The sequence below is a fragment of the Macaca fascicularis genome, chromosome 20 (assembly GCF_037993035.2).
Source record: "Macaca fascicularis isolate 582-1 chromosome 20, T2T-MFA8v1.1".
NCBI lineage: Eukaryota > Metazoa > Chordata > Mammalia > Primates > Cercopithecidae > Macaca > Macaca fascicularis.
The window spans coordinates 50119207-50141496 of NC_088394.1; the positions used below are offsets into that span (position 1 = coordinate 50119207).

The 22290-nt window shown below is 45.1% G+C and overlaps 1 protein-coding gene across 2 annotated transcripts in view; it reads left to right on the forward strand.

Annotated features, from left to right (window-relative positions):
• The window catches only part of FTO (FTO alpha-ketoglutarate dependent dioxygenase), a 462015-nt gene that overhangs the window by 431220 nt on the left and 8505 nt on the right, over window positions 1-22290 (forward strand). For both annotated transcript variants that reach the window (XM_045381659.2, XM_065537718.1), the window contains one exon: window positions 12056-12134. In XM_045381659.2, coding sequence (XP_045237594.2) covers window positions 12056-12134 — 79 coding nt within the window. The remainder of the gene's footprint in view (window positions 1-12055; window positions 12135-22290) is intronic.

The following is a 22290-nucleotide window of genomic DNA, read 5'->3' on the forward strand; positions in this document are numbered from 1 at the left end:
TCTGTCACCCAGAGTATAGTGGTGTAATCTTGGCTCACGACAACCTCCATCTCCAGGGTTCAAGCGATTCTCCTGCCTCAGCCTCTTGAGTAGCTGGGATTACAGGTGTGCACCAACACACCCAGCTAATTTTTGTATTTTTAGTAGAGATGGGGTTTCACCATGTTGGCCTGGCTAGTCTTGAACTCTTGACCTCAAGTGATTTGCCCACCTTGGCCTCCCAAAGTGCTGGGATTACAGGCATGAGCCACCACGCCTGGCCCTTTGCCTACCTTTTAATTGAGTTGTTTCTATTTTTATTGTTGAGTTGTAAGAGTTCTTTATATATACGAGATATTAGTCCCTTATCAGCTGTAAATATTTTCTCTCATTCTGTGGGTTGTCTTTTCACTTTCTTTATAGTGTCATTTGAAGCACTAAAGTTTTTAGTTTTGATGAAGTCCAAGGTATATGTTTTGTTTCCTTTGGTTGTGTGTGATTTTGGTGTCCCATTTGTCCAAAGGTTTTTAAGAGCCCCCTTTATTTTATTTATGTCCAAGACAATACTGAGTGACATTGCAATGGTAATGGCACATCTCTGTAGGCATCGCCTCTTTTTGGTTGTGCTGATCAGAGCTCCCAAAACTGTCTTAAGGGAGGACATAGAGGGGTTACACTATGGGGGCATGGCTGAGCAGCTGCTTCCAAGGGGTAGGTGGGAAAGCATTCAAGCAACAAATTGTGGGCCATGATGAGATCCAATTTCAACTCTCCTTTATTTCATTTGAGAGGAGCAAGTACTTCCTATTTGCTTTAAAACATTTAAAGGATAGATAGACAGAGACAGATGTCAAGCTCTCCTCTGGGGGCTTTTTTGCATATTTGGCTGGTCTCTTGGCTTGCATTTGATTGAGGTTTAACCAACTGACATCTTCTTCTCCATGGACAGCAGGCTTTGGGGGTAGAAGCGGCAGAAGGGCCTTCCCACTTGGCCCTTGCCTCTACTCCTGCAGTGGATTCTGCTAATCTTGGTGATTCAGGGATATTTCCTCTGTCCCACTCTCTGCAGGGTAGACTGTCTGAGCCCTTGTGTCAGTGATAGGTTTTGCCCTCCTGATTCTAACAAAGCCCAACTGTAGGTCCTGGTAGATGTCACTCAGAATGACTCAGAGTCCTCACAGGGTCCTTTGGGGAACCTAGTCTGTCTTAGAGCAGGAAGGACCCAACGGGAGCCCCGATGGATCTTAGCACTCTGGAATTTGGGGGATTTCTGTCGCCCGCTCAGGGAAGTCATCTTGCTTTCCCCATTGGACTACGATCCCTGCATTCTGACATTCTGATGTGTAGGGTTTAAAATCAGATGGTTGCTTTCTTCTATCTGTGCTTTTTTTTTTTTTCCCCCCTCTTTTTAGAGTCTCACTCTGTCACCCAGGCTGGAGTGCAGTGGCACAATCTCAACTCACTGCAACCTCCGCCTCCTGAGTTCCAGCAATTCTCGTGCCTCAGCCTCCCGAGTAGCTGGGACTACAGGCATGTGCCACCACGCCCAGCTAATTTTTGTATTTTTAATAGAGACAGGGTTTCACCATGTTGCCCAGGCTGGTCTCAAACTCCTGGCCTCAAGCAGTCCACCCACCTTGGCCTCCCAAAGTGCTAGGATTACAGGGTTTTGGTTCTCTTCCCTCCTGGTCCAAGTCCCTCTGCCAGCTTCCAACCAGCAGCCTGGACACAGCCAAAGTTCCAAATTCGCTATGAAAATAAATGAAGGCCTTCGAAGAGGAAAGCCCTTGTTGTTTTTGAGTGAAGCCTTTAAGTCCACTACCTTGTGGCTTGGCCAGTGGGACGTGCCATTGAGTAGATCTTAGAAAGAGGAGAGCTAAGCAGGGGTTGGCCAAGAAGGCACTTCGAATGGAGAAGGAGGATTTGATGGATTTGCCGCCTAATGTGATGGATCTGTCATGTTCCCAAGCCTCATGCCCACATCCCTAGGATGGATCATGCCATTGAAAAGTGAGAGATGAAGCACCCTGCCTCCTTCTCATTTATTAGGACTTAGAGAAAATGAATCTGATCTGGAGCTCTCTAGGGTCAGCACTGGACTCATTCCTTTTTAGCTGGGAGGTGGTGGATTTGGAAAGGTTAGCATCCATCTAGTTCCCCAAAGCTGTTAGCCAGCAAGCTCGGAGGCCCAGGAAGTGGGGGAGGGGAGGTTATGGGGGAGGGACGCAAGGAACCACAACATTAGGGAATGAAGTTTGCTGTTTGACCCTCCTGGCCATGAAGGTTAAGGGGCTCGTGACAACTGATGATTTCTCAAGGGCATTTTGTTTGCAGATGGCTTTCTAGTGATTTAGGCAGGTTGTTAGTGGATCAATACTTTTCTTAGGAGTTCCTGAAATCCCTGACTGCTTAGTAGTTGAACCTAAGCAGTTATTTCTAGCAATTGTGCCCAATGGTAGAGAAGCCACCTTGCTATTTATAGCTGCCATCTGACAGCCCGCTATGTGACAGACACTACACTAGATGTTTTGTGAATTTGTATCATTAGTTTGTATCATTTTGTAGATGAGTCAACTGAAACTCAGAGGAATTAAGTCTCTTGAGCACTGTCCTATGATCAAACTGCCCGAGCCGGAATAGTCCCCCTGCTTGTGAGGTTATATAGGGCACCCAAACCTGCTAAGCCTCCGTTTCCTTATGAGTTAAATGAGATAAGACATGCTAAGTCCTTGGCCCTATGCCTGGCATGTAGTCAGCTCTCAATAAATGACAGCTGAGGTGTAGTGCAGACTACCCCAGAGTCTGCTCGCTTGCTTGCTTTCTCTTTTCTCTTTTTCTTTTCTTTTTTGTTCCTTTCTTTCTTTCTTTCTTTCTTTCTTTTCTTTCTTTCTTTTTCTTTCTTTCTTTTTCTTTCTTTCTTTTTCTTTCTTTCTCTTTCTTCTTTCTCTCCTTCCTTCCTTCCCCTTCCTTCTTTCCTTCCTTCTTTCCTTCCTTCCTTTCCTTCCTTCCTTCCTTCCTCCCTTCCTTCCTCCCTTCCTTCTCCTTCCTTCTCCTTCCTTCCCTCCCTCCCTCCCTCCCTCCCTTCTTTCTTTCTTTCTTTCTTTCTTTCTTTCTTTCTTTCTTTCTTTCTTTCTTTCTTTCTTTCTTTCTTTCTTTCTTTCTTTCTTTCTTTCTTTCTTTCTTCTCTTCGATACAAGGTCTTGCTTTGTCACCCAGGCTGGAGTGCATCAGCACAATCACGACTCACTGCAGCACTGAACTCCTGGACTCAAGCCACCCTCCTGCCTCACCCTCCCAACTAACTGGGACCACAGATATGCACCACCATGCCTGGCTAATTTTTTCTTTTTTTGTAGAGACAGGGTCTCTTTATATTGTCCAGGTCAGTCTCAAACTCCTGGGCTCAAGTGATCCTCCTGCCTCAGCCTCCCGAAGTGTTGGGATTATATGCATGAACCACTGCACCCAGCTAGACTCTATGTTCTTTTCATAATATCACAGGAACCTTGAGATAAGAAGGAAGATGTGGGTTGGATTTTGCAAATGTGTATACTTCTAAGTCACAGTCAACCAGAAATACACAACACTAAGCCACTGACCTGCTCAGCAGAACACAGCGTGCTCAGGCTCTAGATGCAGGCCAGGCACCCATCCCGGGTCCACCACTCCCCAGCTGTGTGACCTTGGCAAGTTAAAGAACCATCCTGTGTCTCTGATGCTTCACCTATAAAATGAAGATAATAACGGTACCTACTTCATAGATTGCTGAGAAGACTAAATGAGTTAACATGCAGAAACACTCAATGAACATTAGCTGTTGTTTTTACCATACTTTTACAGGCAAGGAATGGAATCATAGCCATGTGCTGTGCAAGATTTCTGGTAGGTCAATGGTTGAGTTCATGGGAGTATAAGCTGCTGCTTCAAGGCTATAGAGTAGACATCGGGAAGAAGCTTCTGATATCGCTGGATGTTAAGCACAGGAATAAGTCATGAAAGGAGACTGAAGATCTTTAGAAAGAAGGCAGCAGGTGGGAGGCAGTGGAGGAAAGTGTTGGGTGGAGTCAGAAGACCTGGGTTCCTGTCCAGGCTCTGCCAGGGGGCCAGGAGGAGGAGGTCCTGGCTGGGTATAAACTCATTGGGAGTTAATTCCTTCATCCATAAAATGAGAAAGTTAACATGAATACATTTATTTGGACATTTATTCAACAAATATTCATCAACCACCAATGTGCAAGGCACTGGGGATACATTAGAGAAGACTTCTCTCCTGGGGCTTACCTTCCTGTATGGAGTGCAGCAGGAGGACAGAAAGCAAATAGACCGGGCACGGTGGCTCATGCCTGTAATCCCGGCACTTCAAGAGGCTGAGGCAGTTGGAATGCTTGAGCCCAGGAGTTCCAGACCAGCCTGGGCAACATAGTGAAACCCCGGCTCTACCAAAAATACAAAAAACAAAAGAACTTAGCAGGGCATGGTGGCACACACCTATAGTCCCAGCTACTCAGGAGGCTGAGGTGGGAAGGTCACCCGAGCCTGGGGAGATTGAGGCTGCAGTGACCTGTGATTGAGCCATGGCACTCCAGCCTGGGTGACAGAGCAAGACTCTGTCAAAAACAAAACAAAACAAAACAAAAACCGAAGCAAATAAACCACCAAACAAGATAATTATGAATGGTGATATGTGCCTCTACTGCACTTAAAACAGATAGTTGGAGGAGGTGGGGTTGGCAGGGAAGGCCTCCTGGAGGAGGTGGTGTTTATACTGATCCTGGAAAAATGGTCAGATCTGAGGAAGAACATTCTAGGCATAGACTTGGGGGTGGCAAACAAATTGGTGTATTAGGGTAATAAAAAGGTGGCCGGGTAGCAGAGACTAGTGAGCGTCGTGGGGAGAAGTGCAAGCTGCAGAGATGAGACGTGCAGGAGAACTTGGTCAATGGAGGCCGTGCACGGGGCGAGGGGCTGAGATTTTCTCTTAACAACTATGGGGAGTCTTGGGGGCTTAAGCTGGGGAGTAGCATCATCAGATTTTCCCTGTTTGCAACCCAGTCCAGCTGCTGAGTGGAGAAAAGATGGAAAGTGAACTCGGAGCAGAGTACAGAAGTGGTCCAGGAGCTGGCGGGACAGCAGGGATGGGAAAGTGGATGGATTTAGATAAAGTTTGGTGCTAGAGATGGCAGGATAGTCTAGATTGGTGTGGAAGCTGAAGGAAAGAAGGTGTGAGGGATGAGCCCCCACTGTGGCGCCCAAATTCTTCAGATTTGGTTAAGTTCTGCTGCGGTAACAAAACCCTGAGTAGCTTGTAACACAAAGCTTCATTTCTCACTGAGATCACATGTCAGCTACCGCTCGCTGTGGGCTGCATGTGGCACCTGCTCCACGTCTTTTTCATTCCAGGATTCAGCCAGAAGGAGCAGCTTCTATTCTGGGTAGACTGAAAGACAGGAAGAGAACTGGCAGAAACATGCAATGGCTCGGAAAGCTTCTGCCAGCTGGGCGTGATGGCTTGTACCTGTAATCCCAGCACTTTGGGAGGCTGAAGTGGGAAGATTACTTGAGCCCAGGAGTTTGAGAACAGCCTGAGTGACATAGCAGGACCCCATCTCTACAATAATAATAATAATAATAATAATAATAATAATAATAATAAAATTAGTCTGGCTTAGTGGTGCATGCCTGCAGTCCCAGCTACTTGGGAGGTTGAGATGAGGGTATTGTTTGAGTCCAGGAGTTCAAAGCTGCAGTGAGCTATTGTATTGATTGTGCCACTGCATTCCAGCCTGAGCAACAGAGTGAGACAAAAGAAAAAAAGATGAAAGAAAGAAAAAAGAAGAAAGAAAGAGAAAGAAAGAGAAAGAAAGAAAAAGAAGAAATAAATAAATAAGAAAGAAAGAGAAAGAAGAGAGAAAGAAAGAGAAAGAAAAGAAAGAAAGAAAGAAAAAGAAAGAAAGAAAGAAAGAAAGAAAAAGAAAGAGAAAGAAAGAAAAAGAAAGGAAGGAAGGAAGGAAGGAAGGAAGGAAGGAAGGAAGGAAGGAAGGAAGGAAGGAAGGAAGGAAGGAAGGAAGGAGGGAGAGAGAAAAAGAAAAAGCTTCTGCCTACATCACGTCCATTCATATGCCTTTGGCTAAAGCAGATGTCAAGGGGAAGGACTGCAAACTCTTCCCACAGGATGCATGGCAAGCCGCAGGGCAGTGAGCAGAGACGTGGGATCCTCCCACAGGGAGGGCAGTGATTATTTAGGAGCAGCAACAAAATTTACCGCAGGGCCCAGGCCACCAGGTGAACAGCGGTAGGGGGAGGGGCTTAATACAGGGCTCATACGGACCTGGGTGGGAGGTAGAGACAGGAGGTTTGGAGCAGCAAGTTTGGGGGCGATGTCCATGTCCGTAATCATCCTTTCACCTTTTGTCATCTGAGTTCCCAGCAGCGTTTGGATCAAATGTTAATTGAATGCATCAGGCCTGGGCCCGCCTGAGAACAGTGTGCCCCAGAGGGGCGATCCTATGCGGTTAAACTGTTTCAGAGAACACAGACCAGGCGTTCTTGAGACCGGAGGGTGTCCAGGTTAACTTCCCTCAAGAAAAAGGCAGTTAACCCAAGCCCTTCTGTTTTGTCCATCCACTCATTTCAGTCCAACCACCAAGTTCTTGGCAGGAGAACAGGGGCCCCCTTCTTTGTTTTCTCTTCTCGACTCCAGGCTCAGGATCTCAAGGGCCTCTGGGAAGGTCAAGCGCTAGTCCCCCGCCTTCCTTTTCAGAGATCAGAAAATGGTTCCCTGATTGAACAATGGCCCGGCCATCTGCGAGATGTTAACTGCATAATGGAATGTAACTCGAAGGGCTTTTAAAAACACGAAGAGAGATTTTATTGTAACTAATCGTGATGGATGGTGAGTGTGGTCACACTAGGAACATAAATCTTGGTGCCAAGCCTGGGACTGAAAAAGCCAACTAACTCCGGAGTTCAGAGAGCCTTGTCCTCAGCCACGGGCATGTCACATGGGAAAGGTTCTGAGACCTCATCCGGAGTAGAGGGGCAGATGCCCTCGCTTTCGGTGGCCTTTGCCTGCCTGGCTCTCGGCTCCTCCGCCTGTGAAGTCACTCTGGCGGCCCCTGCTTGAGGGATAGGCTGCCTGGTGCACCCCCTCTCAGCTCCCATGAGTGGACAGGGAGGCAGGCTCCCTGGGAAGGGGCTGGACAGAGCTGTGGAAGCTCGGAATCCTCTTGCATTTACTAAAAGAGAAGAATGAGTCAAAGATCAGGGCATGCTCTCAGCAGAAAAGTTCATGTGTAATAGCTGCTCCTATTAGTGATGTTCACTCTTTTAGAACCATCTCAGCTCCCATGAACATGGTCAGGACTCTTCCTTCAAAAAGTTTGTCAATTAATCAGGTCAAGGTTTTGTGGCTGTTGGTGAAGAGCAAGAACACGGGACCTGGACTCGGAGGTTCTGAACCTGTTTTCCCCTCCGTCATCTGTTAAATGGGTATAATAATACTCAGGTTACCTGATTAAAAGGGTTCGTTTGAGGCGATTATGAGATGTATGTCTCAAAGTATTTTGTAAAACATTAGAATATATTATTTTTGTTCAATTTGAATTTGGAAAACAACTAAAAGAACATCCCCAGATTTCATGATTTTTTTTTTTCCTGAAAAAACATAGAGCAACAAAACACAACAAAACAAAAAAGCCAAAAAGGAGATGAGAATACTGGATTAGCCTCTTTTTCAAACTGGAGATGTGACTTGGCTTCCAGTTCCCACCTCCCACCTCCAACTTTTAAAGAAAAAATTTCTGAAACTGAGCACTTCGGAATCTGATAATGCTGTGGTCTGAAAGTTTGTGTCCTGCTCCTCCCTATCAAATGCATATGTTGAAAACCGAATCACCAAGGTGAGCTTTGGGAGGTGACTAAATCATGGGGACCCCACCCTCCTGAATGGGATTTGTCTCCTTATAATAGAGGCCACAGAGAGCTGCCTTGACCCTCCACCTTGTGAGGACTGTATTAGAAGGCCCTGTCTATGAGGAAACGAGCTCTTTACCAGATGCCAAATCCGTGTTCATCTTGGACTTCCCAGCCTCCAGAGCTGTGAGAAACAAATATCTCTTGTGTATACATTTATGGCATTTTTGTGACAGCAACTGGAATGGACTAAGACAGATAATATGTTGCATTTTTCATATGGAGACTGTGGCAAAATCTTGCTCTGAAAAAAATCTCTTTCTGGATAACTTTTCTGTGGGTCTTTGCCAGATGACATTCTAATTTGTATAATACTGTGCTGAGACTAGCCCAGCACTTTCTGATGCTGAGTAATGCACCATCTTCAGGGCAAGGGACCAGTGTCCAGGGGCCACCGAAAGCATCACAGGCCAGGAAGAGCACATGGCTTTCACCCAGGTGACTGTTCCCATCCACTCGTAGTAGCTGGTTTGTCATCTGGAAGAGCCAGGATCAAAGCCAAAGAGGATTATGCCTGAGCACCCTATGAGCTGCCCAGGCCATCTGCATACTAAACCCTGCCCTTCTGGGATTGGGGGTTCTCCTAGGTTCCTTGAGTTTCCAGATCCTTCTCAGGGTTCCTCTATGTCTGGCATTGAAAATGGACTCTTTGTCACTCCTTGGATTATTTTTCATTTCTACTTCTTCAGCTTCCAGAAGTACTTTAAAATTTGGGGTCCATTAGTTGTAGTCTTTTCAGTTTTCAAGGATAGTTACAGACTGCTTTTTATTCTTAGATGTCTTTTCTATATAATTTTGGAAATTAGGGGGCGATAACTGTCGGACTCAATTCTCCATGTTAAAACCACCTCTCTGGAGTTATATAGTTCTTTCTGAATGTATTAAGGTCATCCTTAGAACGTAAAAGATAATTTTTTGGGTAAATAGTCTATGAATAATTTTTAAAATATAGTCTTCTTTGTATGGGATATAATTTGATACATAAATATTATTATATTATTACCTAATATGATAGCATATTATTATATAATATTTTATTATCACAAATTATATAACATATATCATCACAAATATATATTATATGATCACAAATTATATAATATATAATAGCATATTATATAATAATATTATATATAATATATAAACATATGACCTTATATTATCCAAATAGTCTATATTCTTACTCTTGAATCCTTTTGTTTTAGGGTTATCTACCTAAATAGCGGTGTTTTTTTTTTACTTTATTTGAGACTCTCTGAATTTAACAGGGTTAACTCATTTGTATGGGTTTGTATTTAATAGTTAATCCATGTATGGTGACAGTAATGCTTGGTTTTCTATGGTTTTGTTTTGATTTTTAGGCTTATTTGATTTCCCTTCATTCCTTTTTAAAAAATATGAACTATGTTTTCTTCCTTCCTTTTATTAAAAAATAATTTAGAGTGACAGACCCCATTTTTGTTCTGCTAAAGACAACCTTTACGTTTTTCACGTGTCTTTGATCATTTTTCTCTATCACTATAAATCAGTATCTATCAAACTTTCCCATGTGTATAATGGAAAATGTCTTGAATTTGTCTTTTACCTCATTAAATTGGTTTTCTGCAGTCTCCAACCTGCTGTTCATATGAGGGTTTTTAATTAATCAATTGTGTTTTCTCTCCATTCACTCTCCCCTTATCTCAGATGGTTTCTTTCTTACCCTGCTTGCTCTAGTTTCTGGATTCAATGTCTTCTTGAATATTGTTGAAAAGGCAAATCAGAAGTTTCCTAAGGCTGTGTCTATTTCCTGCTGTAAGTCTGTATGGCAAGAGAATGTTTTCTACCGCCAATCAGGCAACCTCCTTCTGCAGATCTGTGGGCCCTCCTAAGGTGTAGGGAGCTTTTTCTGTCCATGTAGCAGGAGCCCTGGCTCTTCCTGCCATCTCCCTCTGAGCAAGGATAGTCCTGTGGGTTTTTGTCAAGGTCTTCTCCACTTGCTTCTGGGTAGGCTGCTCTGAAATTGACAGGGATCTTGATCTGCTCTTCTGCACCCCTCTCTGCCACGCTCAGATCACTCTTAAGAAGAGCAGTGGTATTTGACCGATAGGATGACAACAACCAACCCTTACTGGGTTTTCATTGCCTTGTGGGAGACACAAAATAAAACTTATAATGTCACTCAATCGATGCTGGGCCTGTCCCTAGATTACAGGTAGTCTCTGATCTCATACAAAGATATTCATAACCAGTTTCTTTCCACGAAAAGTTTAATCTTTTTTAAAAAAGTACATTAACAGATACAGCAACTCCTGTTCTTGCAACTGATCCATCAGCAGTAATTGCGACTGTGTACAGTTGATCCGTGATGCTGGAGGCAGAGTTGTCTTACATTAACATAAAACTGTAAATAGACAAGGACCCCAAAAAACTGTAAATAGACAAGGAGAATGATTGATTGAGTGATCGATTGCTCAGATAAGGCTTGGTCTTGCAGCCCCTAAAAATAATGTAGGAATATTTAATGAAATGGTAATATTTTCATTGTTTAGCAAATAGAGTCACAAAACCTTGTTTGATCCCATTGAAAAAAAATAATATTCATGGCCAGGCGCGGTGGCTCACACCTGTAATCCCAGCACTTTGGGAGGCCGAGGTGGGCGGATCATCTGAGATCAGGAGTTCAAGACCAGCCTGGCCAACATGGTGAAACCCTGTCTCTACTAAAAATACAAAAATTAGCTGGGTGTGGTGGTGAGTGCCTCTCATCCCAGCTACTCAGGTGGCTGAGGCAGGAGAATTGCTTGAACCCGGGAGGCGGAGGTTGCAGTGAACTGAGATGGTGCTATTGCATTCCAGCCTGGGTGACAGAGTGAGACTATGTCTCAAAAACAAAAACAAAAAAACCCCAAAACAAAACAAAAACAAAACAAGCAAAAAAATTCATAAGAGTGTATGAGTGTGTGTGTGTGCATGAAAGACAGAGAGAGGGAAAGAGAGAAAGAGAGGAGAGAGAAATAACTGTACAACAATATGCCAATACGTTAATTTCTGGATGAGGTAATTACAGAGATTTAGACGTTTTCCTTTATATTAGTTTTCCGAATTTGCCTGCATTATCTTCAATACACATGCAGTACTTTAATAGTAAGAAAAAAAGTGATAATTTTTGAAAAAGCAGTTCATTGGAGGACTTCTGGAAACACTTAGAGACATTATCTCCGTATTAGATGATTTTCCTATTGCTTTTTTTTAAGAAACAAAATGAGAAAAATCTGGATATTCTGGACTTGGTATTGATGAGAAATCGTATTAATATTCATTTTTATAATCCTGTTACATTGGAAGGTTCTAAAATAACTTCTGAATTACAAAAAAGAGGTGTAATTCTCTTCTCTGTATGTGCATTTAAACTTAAATTTAAATTACATTTATAAACCCATGCAACTCTTGAACCTTGGAGGATCTTAGAGGCAGTGGTCAGCTGGGGCTGGTTCGAGGTGGCTTGCAGCATCTCTTCCCAACTATGCATTCAGTAATGTCAGATTGGTAGCTTGAAATCAGTTACAGTCACAGTATTTACACCACGGCAATTAGCAGATGCTACAAATCAGGACTCCCCTCTCTAGAGCTGGTTGCTAAACATTCGCCAGCACACCATTACTTTAGGGGTGATCTAAACCGTGAAGAAACTGGGGATGGGGGAAATGATCTGCCCAAGGTCACTTGACAGCTTGGGGACAGAGCTGGCTTGACAGTCAGGCCTCCCTACTCATTCCAGCTTCCAAGGGCTCTGCTAAAAACAGCATAACTCAATTTTTGCCAGTGCTGAAGACAAGTGTGTTTATTGCTTTGAGGAGGAGGGAAAAACCTCACTTCTCATGGCTCAAGAAAAATGAGCAGGGTGCTCATAACCATTATTTTGTTTTATGTGAATTCACAGAGAGACTTAGAGTGATAAGTAAAGACAATTAATCTACATGTGAAGCTAAGCATTTCCCAGATAATTGTTTTTTTTTAAAGCTTAAATCCCTGTATTAGACAACACAATATTCTTAGCATTTGTGCAATGATTTGTTAATTAAATTGCTGCTAAAACAATCTTTATTTCTCACCTTAAAATCAGCGGAATATCAATCTACAATCAATACAATGTTGCCTGGAGCCATCTCTTGCTTCAAATTTGCTTCACAAATCTGCTGCAGGTAATTTATACCCAGTCAATAAGACATGTTTCAAAAGCCACTTTTCCCTCCCAACAGGCAACCCTGGTCTAATTTACAACTGGATAAGAACTGGCAAACTATACACACCTGAGTTAAATGTAATTTGTAATAGGATTTTTTTTTTTTAAGCAGTAGTGAAAGATTTGATTTCGTCTGTTCGGTATGCAAGTAATCTTTGGCTATTTCCAGGATGATAACCAGAAAACATAAATTGCTTTGTTTCCCTTTCAGGCATAATTTTTTGTTGTTGTTCTTTAGGTGGGGAGTCAGGGGGAGAACTTCAGGGACACGGAACGTAATGATTGCTGTCTGCGGTTCACGTTTTCCGAGTCCACGGGTAATAAGTGGAAAAGGCATCATGATTGTTTAGGTTTTTGTTTTAAGGAAAGGAATTTTTTAATTCTAAGGCAGTTCTTTCCCTTGTTCCTTTATATTTTAGAGGCAGCAAGAGCTGTCAAGTTTCAGCTGAATGAATGACTTACAAATTAATCCCAGGGCTTGAAATCTCAACAAAGGTTGAAGTCTATAATTAGTGTTAGAAACTGTAATTAACTTATTAGGAAGCCCCGTGCAGTTTGGGTACCTCGTCCCCCACGGGTGGGTACCATCATTAGCAACATTCTCCAGAAAGTGGGTCTCTTAGCTCTCACCCCTCCATTTCATTCTGCCAGCTGCCAATTTGATTGGTTAAGTAGTTTGAACTGCTCAATCCTCTCCTTTTCTTTTGGATTGATGTGTTTATTACTTTTTGTGACAGTGGCTCCCAAGGCAGATGTTCAATAAAGAAAAGAAAAAAATCTGATACAGACCCAAGTCAAGAGAGAAGCGGTGGAGATTGCAGAAAATTGGGAAAGTTATCATAAGCATGGAGCTGTTATTGGAGATTTTGCTTCCAGCGTTTGTAGCAGTTGTGTTATTTACTCTTCAGCAGACGGAAACCTAGCGGGGAATTATTGAAAGCCGAGTTTCCTGAGTTTTAAATTGCACTCGTTTTGTGCACACCGTGGCGGCAGCTCATCAAAGGGAGGGCTAAATTGAAGCTCGGAGAAACTGGAGCTCTTCAGCCTCTGTCTCTGCCTCTGTTTTCCAGAATGAGAGGAATGGACTTAGCTGCTTGATGATTAGGTGGTGTCTATTTAGTGGCATCGGGGAGCAGGGTCGCACTTGGACATGACTGAATATGTACCACTGTCTCTGGGAACCCCCGACTCCTCACTCCTCACCCACCTTTGTGGCTTTGCCGGGCCTCAGTGCTCAGTTCTGCTGGCTCCTCTCCTGTTTGTCCTCTGTCCCCATGACCCTGGACATCTGCTGCTCTGCTGGGGACCTGGTGACAAACCCGTGCAACTCGACTTCCTCTGGAGCATCTCCTTTGTCTTTACACACCTTTGTCTTTTCCATCCCTGATGTAACCAAAATGCCTTGACTCGGGTACCTTCTAGAGGCAGGTCCTTCAATCAGCATTTCCCTCCAGTGGGCTTCAAGATGTCCGGGTTTCCAAAACCTCCAGGTTTCATGTCTGGACAGCTGCTCCTCCAGTCACCCCAAAGGCCATTTATATCGGGTTTATGCTCCTTCAATTCCCCTTTAGTGTCCTTCAGCACAGTGGATGAAGCTCTTGAATCTATTAAACTACTCTACCATAGAACAAGATGACCTCAAGCTGCTGGTTAACTGCATTTCAGAATTTTAGATCCAAACAAATACATTCGCAGAGCAGTTCCTTTTCTCGACATTTCGTAAAGTATGTTCATTGACTAAAGCTCTGAGAAAGCCCAAAGTAAGAAAGCTGACTTAATTTTGGCTTTTATCTGGTGTTTCCCAAGCATATCTGGCCATGTAAACCATCATTCTATGTAGATTCATTGAATAGACTATGCGGCAGGCTTCGTGCTAGGATCTGGGAAAACAAGGCATAAAAGAAAGATGTAACTCCTTCCTTGTCTTAAAGAACTCTTCCTACTGCCCCCAAGATATTGATTTATGTGAACCTAGTGTTCCTTTGAGCCCACTTTGAGAAATAGTTCCTTAAGTCAAAGGAGTGGCTTTAATGGCACCTTTAAAGTCACACAGAGCAAACGTCAGCTTTCTTTTTTTTTTTTTCAGAGATTCTTGCTCTGTCACCCAGTCTGGAGTGCAGTGGTGTGATCATAGCTCACTGCAGCCTCAAACTCCTGGGCTCCAGTGATCCTCCTGCCTCAGCCTCCTGACTAGCTGGGACTGCAGGCACGTGCCACCATGCCCAGCTTATTTATATATATATTTATATATATATATATACACACACACACACATATATATATTTTTTCTTTGATTTTTAAAATTTTTAGTTATTTTAATAATTTATTCTATTTTATTTTTGTAGAGATGAAGTCTCATTATGTTTCCCAGGCTGGTCTTGAATTCCTGGCCTCAAGCCATCCTCCTTCCTTGGCCTCCCAAAGCACTGGGATTACAGGTGTGAGCCAATGCACTCAGTTCTGAGATCAACTTTCTTTTTTTCCTTTTTGTGTTTTTTTTGAGACGGAGTCTCGCTCTGTCACCCAGGCTGGAATGCAGTGGCGTGGAGATCAGCTTTCTTGACTTACAAAAAGACCTATCCCTGAGAGAAAAAAAGCTTACAATGGTAAGAATTTGAAACACTGGAAAATATATGTTGTAGGAACACAGAAACCCACTTTCCTCCAAGCCACCTGTCCTGACAAGGCTACTCTAATCTTTTCATTGAATCCTTCAGAAGGCCGGGAGATGAGTGCCTGGGAGAGAGTTTGCTGACATTACTACCCGCATTCTCTCCAGGTGAGCTGAGACACGTGCAGCCCAGGTCGGGCCGTCTGGCTGGCTTTGGTTATTCATCGCAGGCTGGAGTGGCCTTGGAATTTCAGAGTAGAGACTAATGGCTTTTCTCCTGAGAACACGCAGTGATGTGACATTTTAGAGAGGTCAAAACACCACAAACCATGGGGACTATCAGTGTTTCCACCACTCATAAGTGGCAGATGAAAATCACAGTTAATCCCGTTACTTCTTTTTCTGCCCAAAGTGGCTTCGTAGGTAGAGAAAGGTGATCCAAGAGAGGTGATGTTTGTGGACTTGTGCACACAAATAAAATAGGAAATGCATCTCTGAGATAGCAGGGATGATAGGCACGTCTTTTAAACATGATTCACGCATCCTTGGCCCTCTTGTTGAGGTTTAAGGACCCAAGTCCTCGTGGATCCACTTCTCCACTTAGCAACATTCCAAACACAGTGAGAGGCATAAAAACCCCCCGAAGACACACCCCCCTCATTAGCAGAAAGCGTAGCATCCAGCCTGGGACGATGTTAGGGGCTGAACTGTGTCCCCTCCCAAATTTCTATATCGAAGCCCTAACCTCCAGTGCCTCCGAATGACTATGAATGAGACTGTATTTGGAAATAAGGTCTTTAAAGAGGTGATCAATTTAAAATGAGCTCTTTAGCGTAGGTGCTCATCCAGTCACCCTGGAGTCTTTATGAGAAGAGAAAAATTAGATGCCAGGCGTGTGCATGCACTAAGATAAAAAAAAAAAATAGCCACATGAAAACACATTGGGAAAGTGGCCGCCTGCAAGCCAGGAGAGAGGCCTCAGAAGAAACCAGCCTCGTGGACACCTTGATCTTGGACTTCTGGCCTCCAGAACTGTGAAAAAATAAATTTCTGTTGTTTAAGCCACGCAGTCTGTGGTCCTTTGTTCAGCCTGAGCAAACGAATACAGAAAGGAGGCTGGGTTCAGGTGTGGAAAATGATGATAATTCAATGTCAAACTGTTGCGACAGAAAATAAATGTTTGGACAAAGAGGAAGGAGAGAGAAAAGAGGGAGTGGGCTTAAGCAAGGATCCTGGAGTTGGGAAGGACCTTCACTGATGTCTCCCCACAATCTCTCCTCCACGGATCCTTGCGTGACCGATGCCCCCTCATCCTCATGAGAGGCCCTGGCTGAGCAGAACCGGCCCGGGGACCTCGAGGCAGAACGTGTGGGGAGCACAGTTTGTTTCTTAAGAGATGACAGTGGGTTCATTTGATCCTACACTGCTGAGGTTGGTTTTTGTTTTTTGGGTTTTTTTTTTTTTAGATGAAAAGTGAATTTTTGAACTTGCCGTTAGCATTGCCCATGAACTGTTTCCAGCTATTTCCAGCCTCCATGCTTGGCTACTTTAGGACCTGAAATGGTGATGCTGCTTCCTGTGGAGATGAAATGATGGAAGGGAGATGGGGTAACGTCCATGTACTTATTTCAAAAATTTTTATTTTAAATCAAGAAACTGCCATGCAACTGGATGATCGGCAATGGAATGGCTGTTTGGTTGAGGCTCGGAAGAAATGCTCTAAACAGCACTGGAAAATGACCATTAAAAAAACAACCAAAACAAAAAAAAAAAGCCAAACCTCTCTCGGAGTCTGCATCATATAAATCTAATAAGACAGAGCGAAAAATATTGGATTTATTTTTACAAGTTAGCTGTGACCTTTCCAACCTTCTGAATGGATTCACTTTGCACGGTTCCTCTTCAGGGCCTTAGGGTTATGAGTAACTCATAAAAATAAATCCAATATTTTCCCCTTAGCCATGTCATAGCCAATGTAGGAATTCAGATGATGGGGCAAGCGAGGTGGGTTTTCATTTCGTTTGACCTCCCATTATGAGAGGTGCTGAGTCCTCAGCCCTGGCCGGGCCTCCCCAGAACCTGTGTACAAAGAAACAAAAACAAGGCATTTGTGTTGGGGCCAAGCCCAGGGCAGGGCATGGTGGGGAGGTGCTGGCCAGATGAGACGGCCCATGTCCAGCTGGATAGAGACACGGGATTCCTGGCCTGAGAGGCATGGGGAAGAGGGTTGTTAAAGTGGCATGTTTTCAGTGAGAAGAAAAATCTCACCTTTGAAGAAGGGTCTTCCCCACAAGAGGGATTCGGTCTCCATGGGGATGCTATCTGAGAGAGCAGGGATGACAGGCATGTCTCTTAAACATGATTCACACATCCTTGGCCCTCTTGTTGAGGTTTAATGACACAAGTCTTCGTGGATCCACTTCTCCACTTAGCAGCATTCCAAACAGGGTGAGAGGCATAAAAACCATCTGAAGACACACCTTCCTTGTTAGCAGGAAGCTTAGCATCTTGCCTAGGAGGATGTTAGGGACTGAACTATGTCACCTCCCAAATTCCTATATTGAAGCACTAACCTCCAGCGCCTTCATTGAACCTTCATTGGTCAGGAATTACCACCTGAGTCAGAGCCTCACCCTTGTCACCTGCAGGGACCTTGTTCGTGGGACAGATGTCTCCTGATTACCTACTGCATGCCAGGCAGTGAGGGCCCTGAGGATATGGGGTGAACAAAACTAGCACTGTTTCTGTCCCAGAGGAGCCTGTAGGCTAACGCAGGATTCAGACACTTAACAAATAAACAACAATCCATGTGTAATCATAAGGTAAGTCCTAGGGAGAATACACAGGAGTCTTATGGAAGTGAATTGTGACGGGACGGTGGCTGAATGGGAAGGAGGAACAGTCCCAGGGGATTTCCTGGAAAAAGTGGCGATTGAGCTGATTGATGACTGGATTCTAACAGGTGGAGGAAGGGGTGGAGGAGAGATTTCCGGAAAGAGGCATTGGCATTCCTGTAGCAGGCTGGGCTCCCTGGGAGTGACTCTGAGGCAAGAGAGGTTTATCAGGCAGTTCACTGGTGATCAGTGCTTGAGGAAGGAAGGAAGGAAGGAAGAAGGAAGGAAGGAAGGAAGGAAGGAAGGAAGGAAGGAAGGAAGGAAGGAAGGAAGGAAGGAAGGAAGGAGGGAAGGAAGGAAGGAAAAAGGAAGGAAGGAAGGAAGGAAGGGAGAGAGAGCTGGGCAGAGGGAGAGGTTGAATATGAGTGGATCAAAGGAGGCCTCAGCCAATCCTGGAGAGCTGAGAAGCTGGGATGACCCCTGGTGTATTAGTCCACTGTCCCGCTGTTATAAAGAACTGCCCGAGACTGGGCAATTTATAAAGGAAAGAGGTTTGACTGACTCATAGTTCAGCATGGTTGGGGAGGCCTCAGGAAACTTACAATCGTAGGGGAAGCAAACATGTCCTCCTTTACATGGCTGCAGGAAAGAGAATGAGGGCCGAGTGAAGGGGGAAGCCCCTTATAAAACCATCAGATCTTGTGAAAACCCGCTCACTATCATGAGAACAACATGGGGGAACCATCCCTATGATTCAATTATGTCTGCCTGGTCCCACCCTTGACACATGGGGATTTTTACAATTTGAGATGAGACTTTGGGTGGGGACACAGCAAAACCATATCACCTGGGACGACCACAGTGACTGGTCCCTGAATGCAGGCCACTCTGGGGAGGGTGTGGGAGCTTGAACAAGGCAACTCTCTTTCATTGACACAATCTTTGAAGAGGGTTGACTGTGGATGGCTGTCAGCTGCTAGATCAGAGGCGCATTCCAGGATCCACTACAATGTACAAAGGTCTTCCAGCAGAAAGAAACATGAGACCTTCTAAAAACTGGAAAGAGGTCACTGGGGAAGAGAATGAGAGGGGCTCAGAGTAAGGTGGGCCTGGAACATGCAGGTCTTGGGGCACCACCAGGATGTCAGCTGCAGAAAACTGGAAAGGAGCCCCACAGCACGTGGCTTCCCAGAATGCAAGCATCATATTGAGCCCACGTGATTGACGAGTACTAATTTTAGGGCTTCTTCTATGTGCTGAGGACGAGGGAGAAAACTAAGAGAAAGATCCCAGCCCTTCAGCAGCTTGCACTCTTATGGGTGAGAAAAGACATATGTGCATACATACACACGTACACACAGGCACACACACATGCATGCACACACACACGTGCACACACATGCATGCACGCACATGTGCACACACAGACACACATGCACACACACGTGCATGCACACAGACATGCATGCACATACACACGTATACACACAGGCACACACATGCACACACACGCACACACAGGCACACAGACACATGCAAACACACAAGCCTAGAAAGATAAGTCAAGAGAGGAGCATGCCACACATTTAGAAGTGGGTAAATTTCTGTCTGTACTCTCAATGTCTACAAATTCCTCCCCTCCCACTCTTCCTAAATCCATTCCAGTTGTGCCAGTCCACAGCAACTATGGTCACCAAAGACCCAGTGACCAGTATGTTGCTCAATCCAATTCTCAGTCCCCAGTGTCCTTGACCTATCACACCCCATTGGACACATGGGGTCACTTCCTCCTCTGCAGAACCCCTGCCCCTGGCTTCCAGGACCCCGCACTCCTGGTTCTCTTCCTACCTCCAGGCCCACTCTTTCTCAGCACCCTTCATGGACCCTGCTTCTCCCAATCTCTTCACTTTGTAGGACCCCAGGACTCAATCCTTGCACCCTTTCTCTCTTCCATCCTCATTCTTTCCCTGGGTCATTGAATGCCTTCCCGTGACTTTAAATTCTTTTTTGTTTGTTTTACAGATGGAGTCTCCCTCTGTCGCCCAGGCAGTAGAGCAATCTCGGCTCACTGTAACCTCCACCTCCTGGGTTCAAGCTATTCTCCTGTCTCAGCCTCCTGAGTAGCTGGGATTAAGGGTGCCCACCATCATGCCCACCTATTTTTTTTTTCTTTTTGTATTTTTAGTAGAGACAGGGTTTCACCAAGTTGGTCAGGCTGGTCTCAAACTCCTGACCTCAAGTGATCTGCCCACCTCGGCCTCCCAAAATGCTGGGATTACAGGCATGAGCCACTGCGCCAGGCCTGTGGCTTTAAATTCTATTAGCAGATGACTCACCCATCTGTGTCTTCTACCCAAACCTCTCTGCCAGTCTGCAGAGCCACCTACCCAACGGCCTCCTCAATGTCCCCATTTAGCTGTCTAATAAACCTTCAGGTCCCACACGGAACTGCAGAGCTCCCCGGTCTGCCAAACTCAGACTTCTCCGTCTCAGTGGGGGCAGCCCCATCCTTCCAGTTGCTTAGTCTATGAACCTTAGCATTGTCTCCAACTTCTTCCTGTCTCTCCTCTCCCATTTCCAACTCATCAGCAAATCCTGCTGGCTCTCAGCTTCACACATGCTCACCAGCCAGCCACTCCTCACAGCTCCCTTGCGGCCATCCCCGTCTGAACTGTGGCCATCGCACTCTTTGGTACCTCGGTAGCTTCAGCAGCCTTGTCTTGGGTCTCCCTGCTCCAACCTTTGACCCCACCAGATGGTCTGATCTTAACACTAATGCCTGACCATGATTCTCTGCTTAAGACCCTCAGTGGCTCCTGTTTCACTCAGAGTCAAGGCTGAGCTTGCAGAGTGGCCCTCGAGGTACACTGTGACCTGCCTTGGTTCCTCTCTGAGCTTTTCTAGTCTCCTCATCACTCATTCTGCTTCCACCACTAGGGCCTCCCTACAGCTCCTCGCAACACCCAGGCTCACCCCATCCCAGGGCCTCTGCACCTCCTTCCACTATGCCTGCTGCTCCTTTCTCAACATTGTCTCATGGGTGAGGCTCCTGTCACCTCTAAGACCTTCGTCCAATCCCACCTTCCCTAGGAGACTCAACCACCACCCTCCACACTGCAGGCTGCTCTCCCTCCCCGTGCGCCTGGTCCCTTTGCCTCTATCCACTCATCCTCTCTCCTAGCACTTAGCACTTTTCTAACATACTTTTGCTGGGTGCAGTGGCCCACACCTGTAATCCCAGCTACTCAGGAGGCCAAGGTGGGAGGACCACTTGAGGCCAGTGGTTTGAGACCAGACTGGGCAACACAGTGAGACCCTATCTCTACCCTACCAAAAATTTAAAAAAATTAGCTGGGTGTGGTGGTGCACACCTGTAGTCCCAGCTAATCGAGGGACTGAGCCCAGTAGTTCAAGCCTGCAATGAGCTATGATTGCATCACTGCACCCCAACCTGGGTGACAGAGCAAGATTCTGTCTCTTAAAAACAATAACAAAAACCAACCAAACAAAGAAACAAAATCCCCACACTGTATGATGTTCATATTTGCTGTCTGTGCTGGTCACTGTCAGTATCATACTAGAGGGTAGGCTGCGGGGGGCAAGGATCTTTATTCACGGATGTACCAAGTGCCTAGAATGCCTCTGGGTTCTCAACAAATACTCGCTGAATGAATGAATGCTAAAAACCAGCTTGAACTCTTTCCAATCTATCTTCCCCTTGTAGTCAGCAGCCTTCAAGAAAGTTCTCAATGGTATCTGCTGCAGTTATTCTCACCCTTGTGCAATTCCCTCCACCAGGCTGAACCTAGTGACTCACTTTTTATGTATTGTAGTAAAATATGCATAATATAAAATTTACTATTTTAATCATTTTTAAAGTATACAATTCAGTAGCATTAAACACATTCACAATATTGTGTAATCATCACCACTCTCCATTGCCAAAATATTTTCGTCGTCCCAAATAGAGACCCTGCACCCATTAAACACTGACTCCTATTCTTGAGGCAGAGTCTCACTCTGTTGTCCAGGCTCATTGCAGCCTCAAAGTCCTGGCTTCAAGCAATCCTCCTGCCTCAACCTCCCAAGTAGCTGAGGCTACAAGTGAGCACCACCATGCTCAGCTAATTTTGTACTTTTTATTTTTGTAGAGGCAGAGTCTTGCTCCATCACCCAGGCTGGAATGCAGTGGTAGGATCATAGCTCCACTGCAGCCTCAAACTCCTGGGTTCAAGTGATCCTCTTGCCTCAGCCTCCTGAGTGGCTAGGTCTACAGGCATGCACCACCATGCCCAACTAAGTTTTACATTTTTTTGTAGAAGTGAGATCTTGCTGTGTTGCCCAGGCTGGTCCCGAACTCCTGACCTCAAGTGATCCTCCCATATCAGCCTCCCGAAGCACTGGGCATGGTAAACTCACTTCTAATGAATACACAATGTAAGTGGTGGATGTCACATCTGACATTAGGTCATAAAAGATGGTGACTCCCATCTTGCTGGCTCTCCCTTGCTTCTCTCCTGACTCGCTCCGAGGGAAACCAGCAGACCCCCGTGGCAAGCTGCTGTGTGGAGCAGTCAACAGCGGGTGAGGTTCTGAAAGCTGTCAGCAGCCACATGAGTGAGCCTGAAAGTGGATCCTCCTCGCGTCGAGCCTTGAGATGGGATCACAGC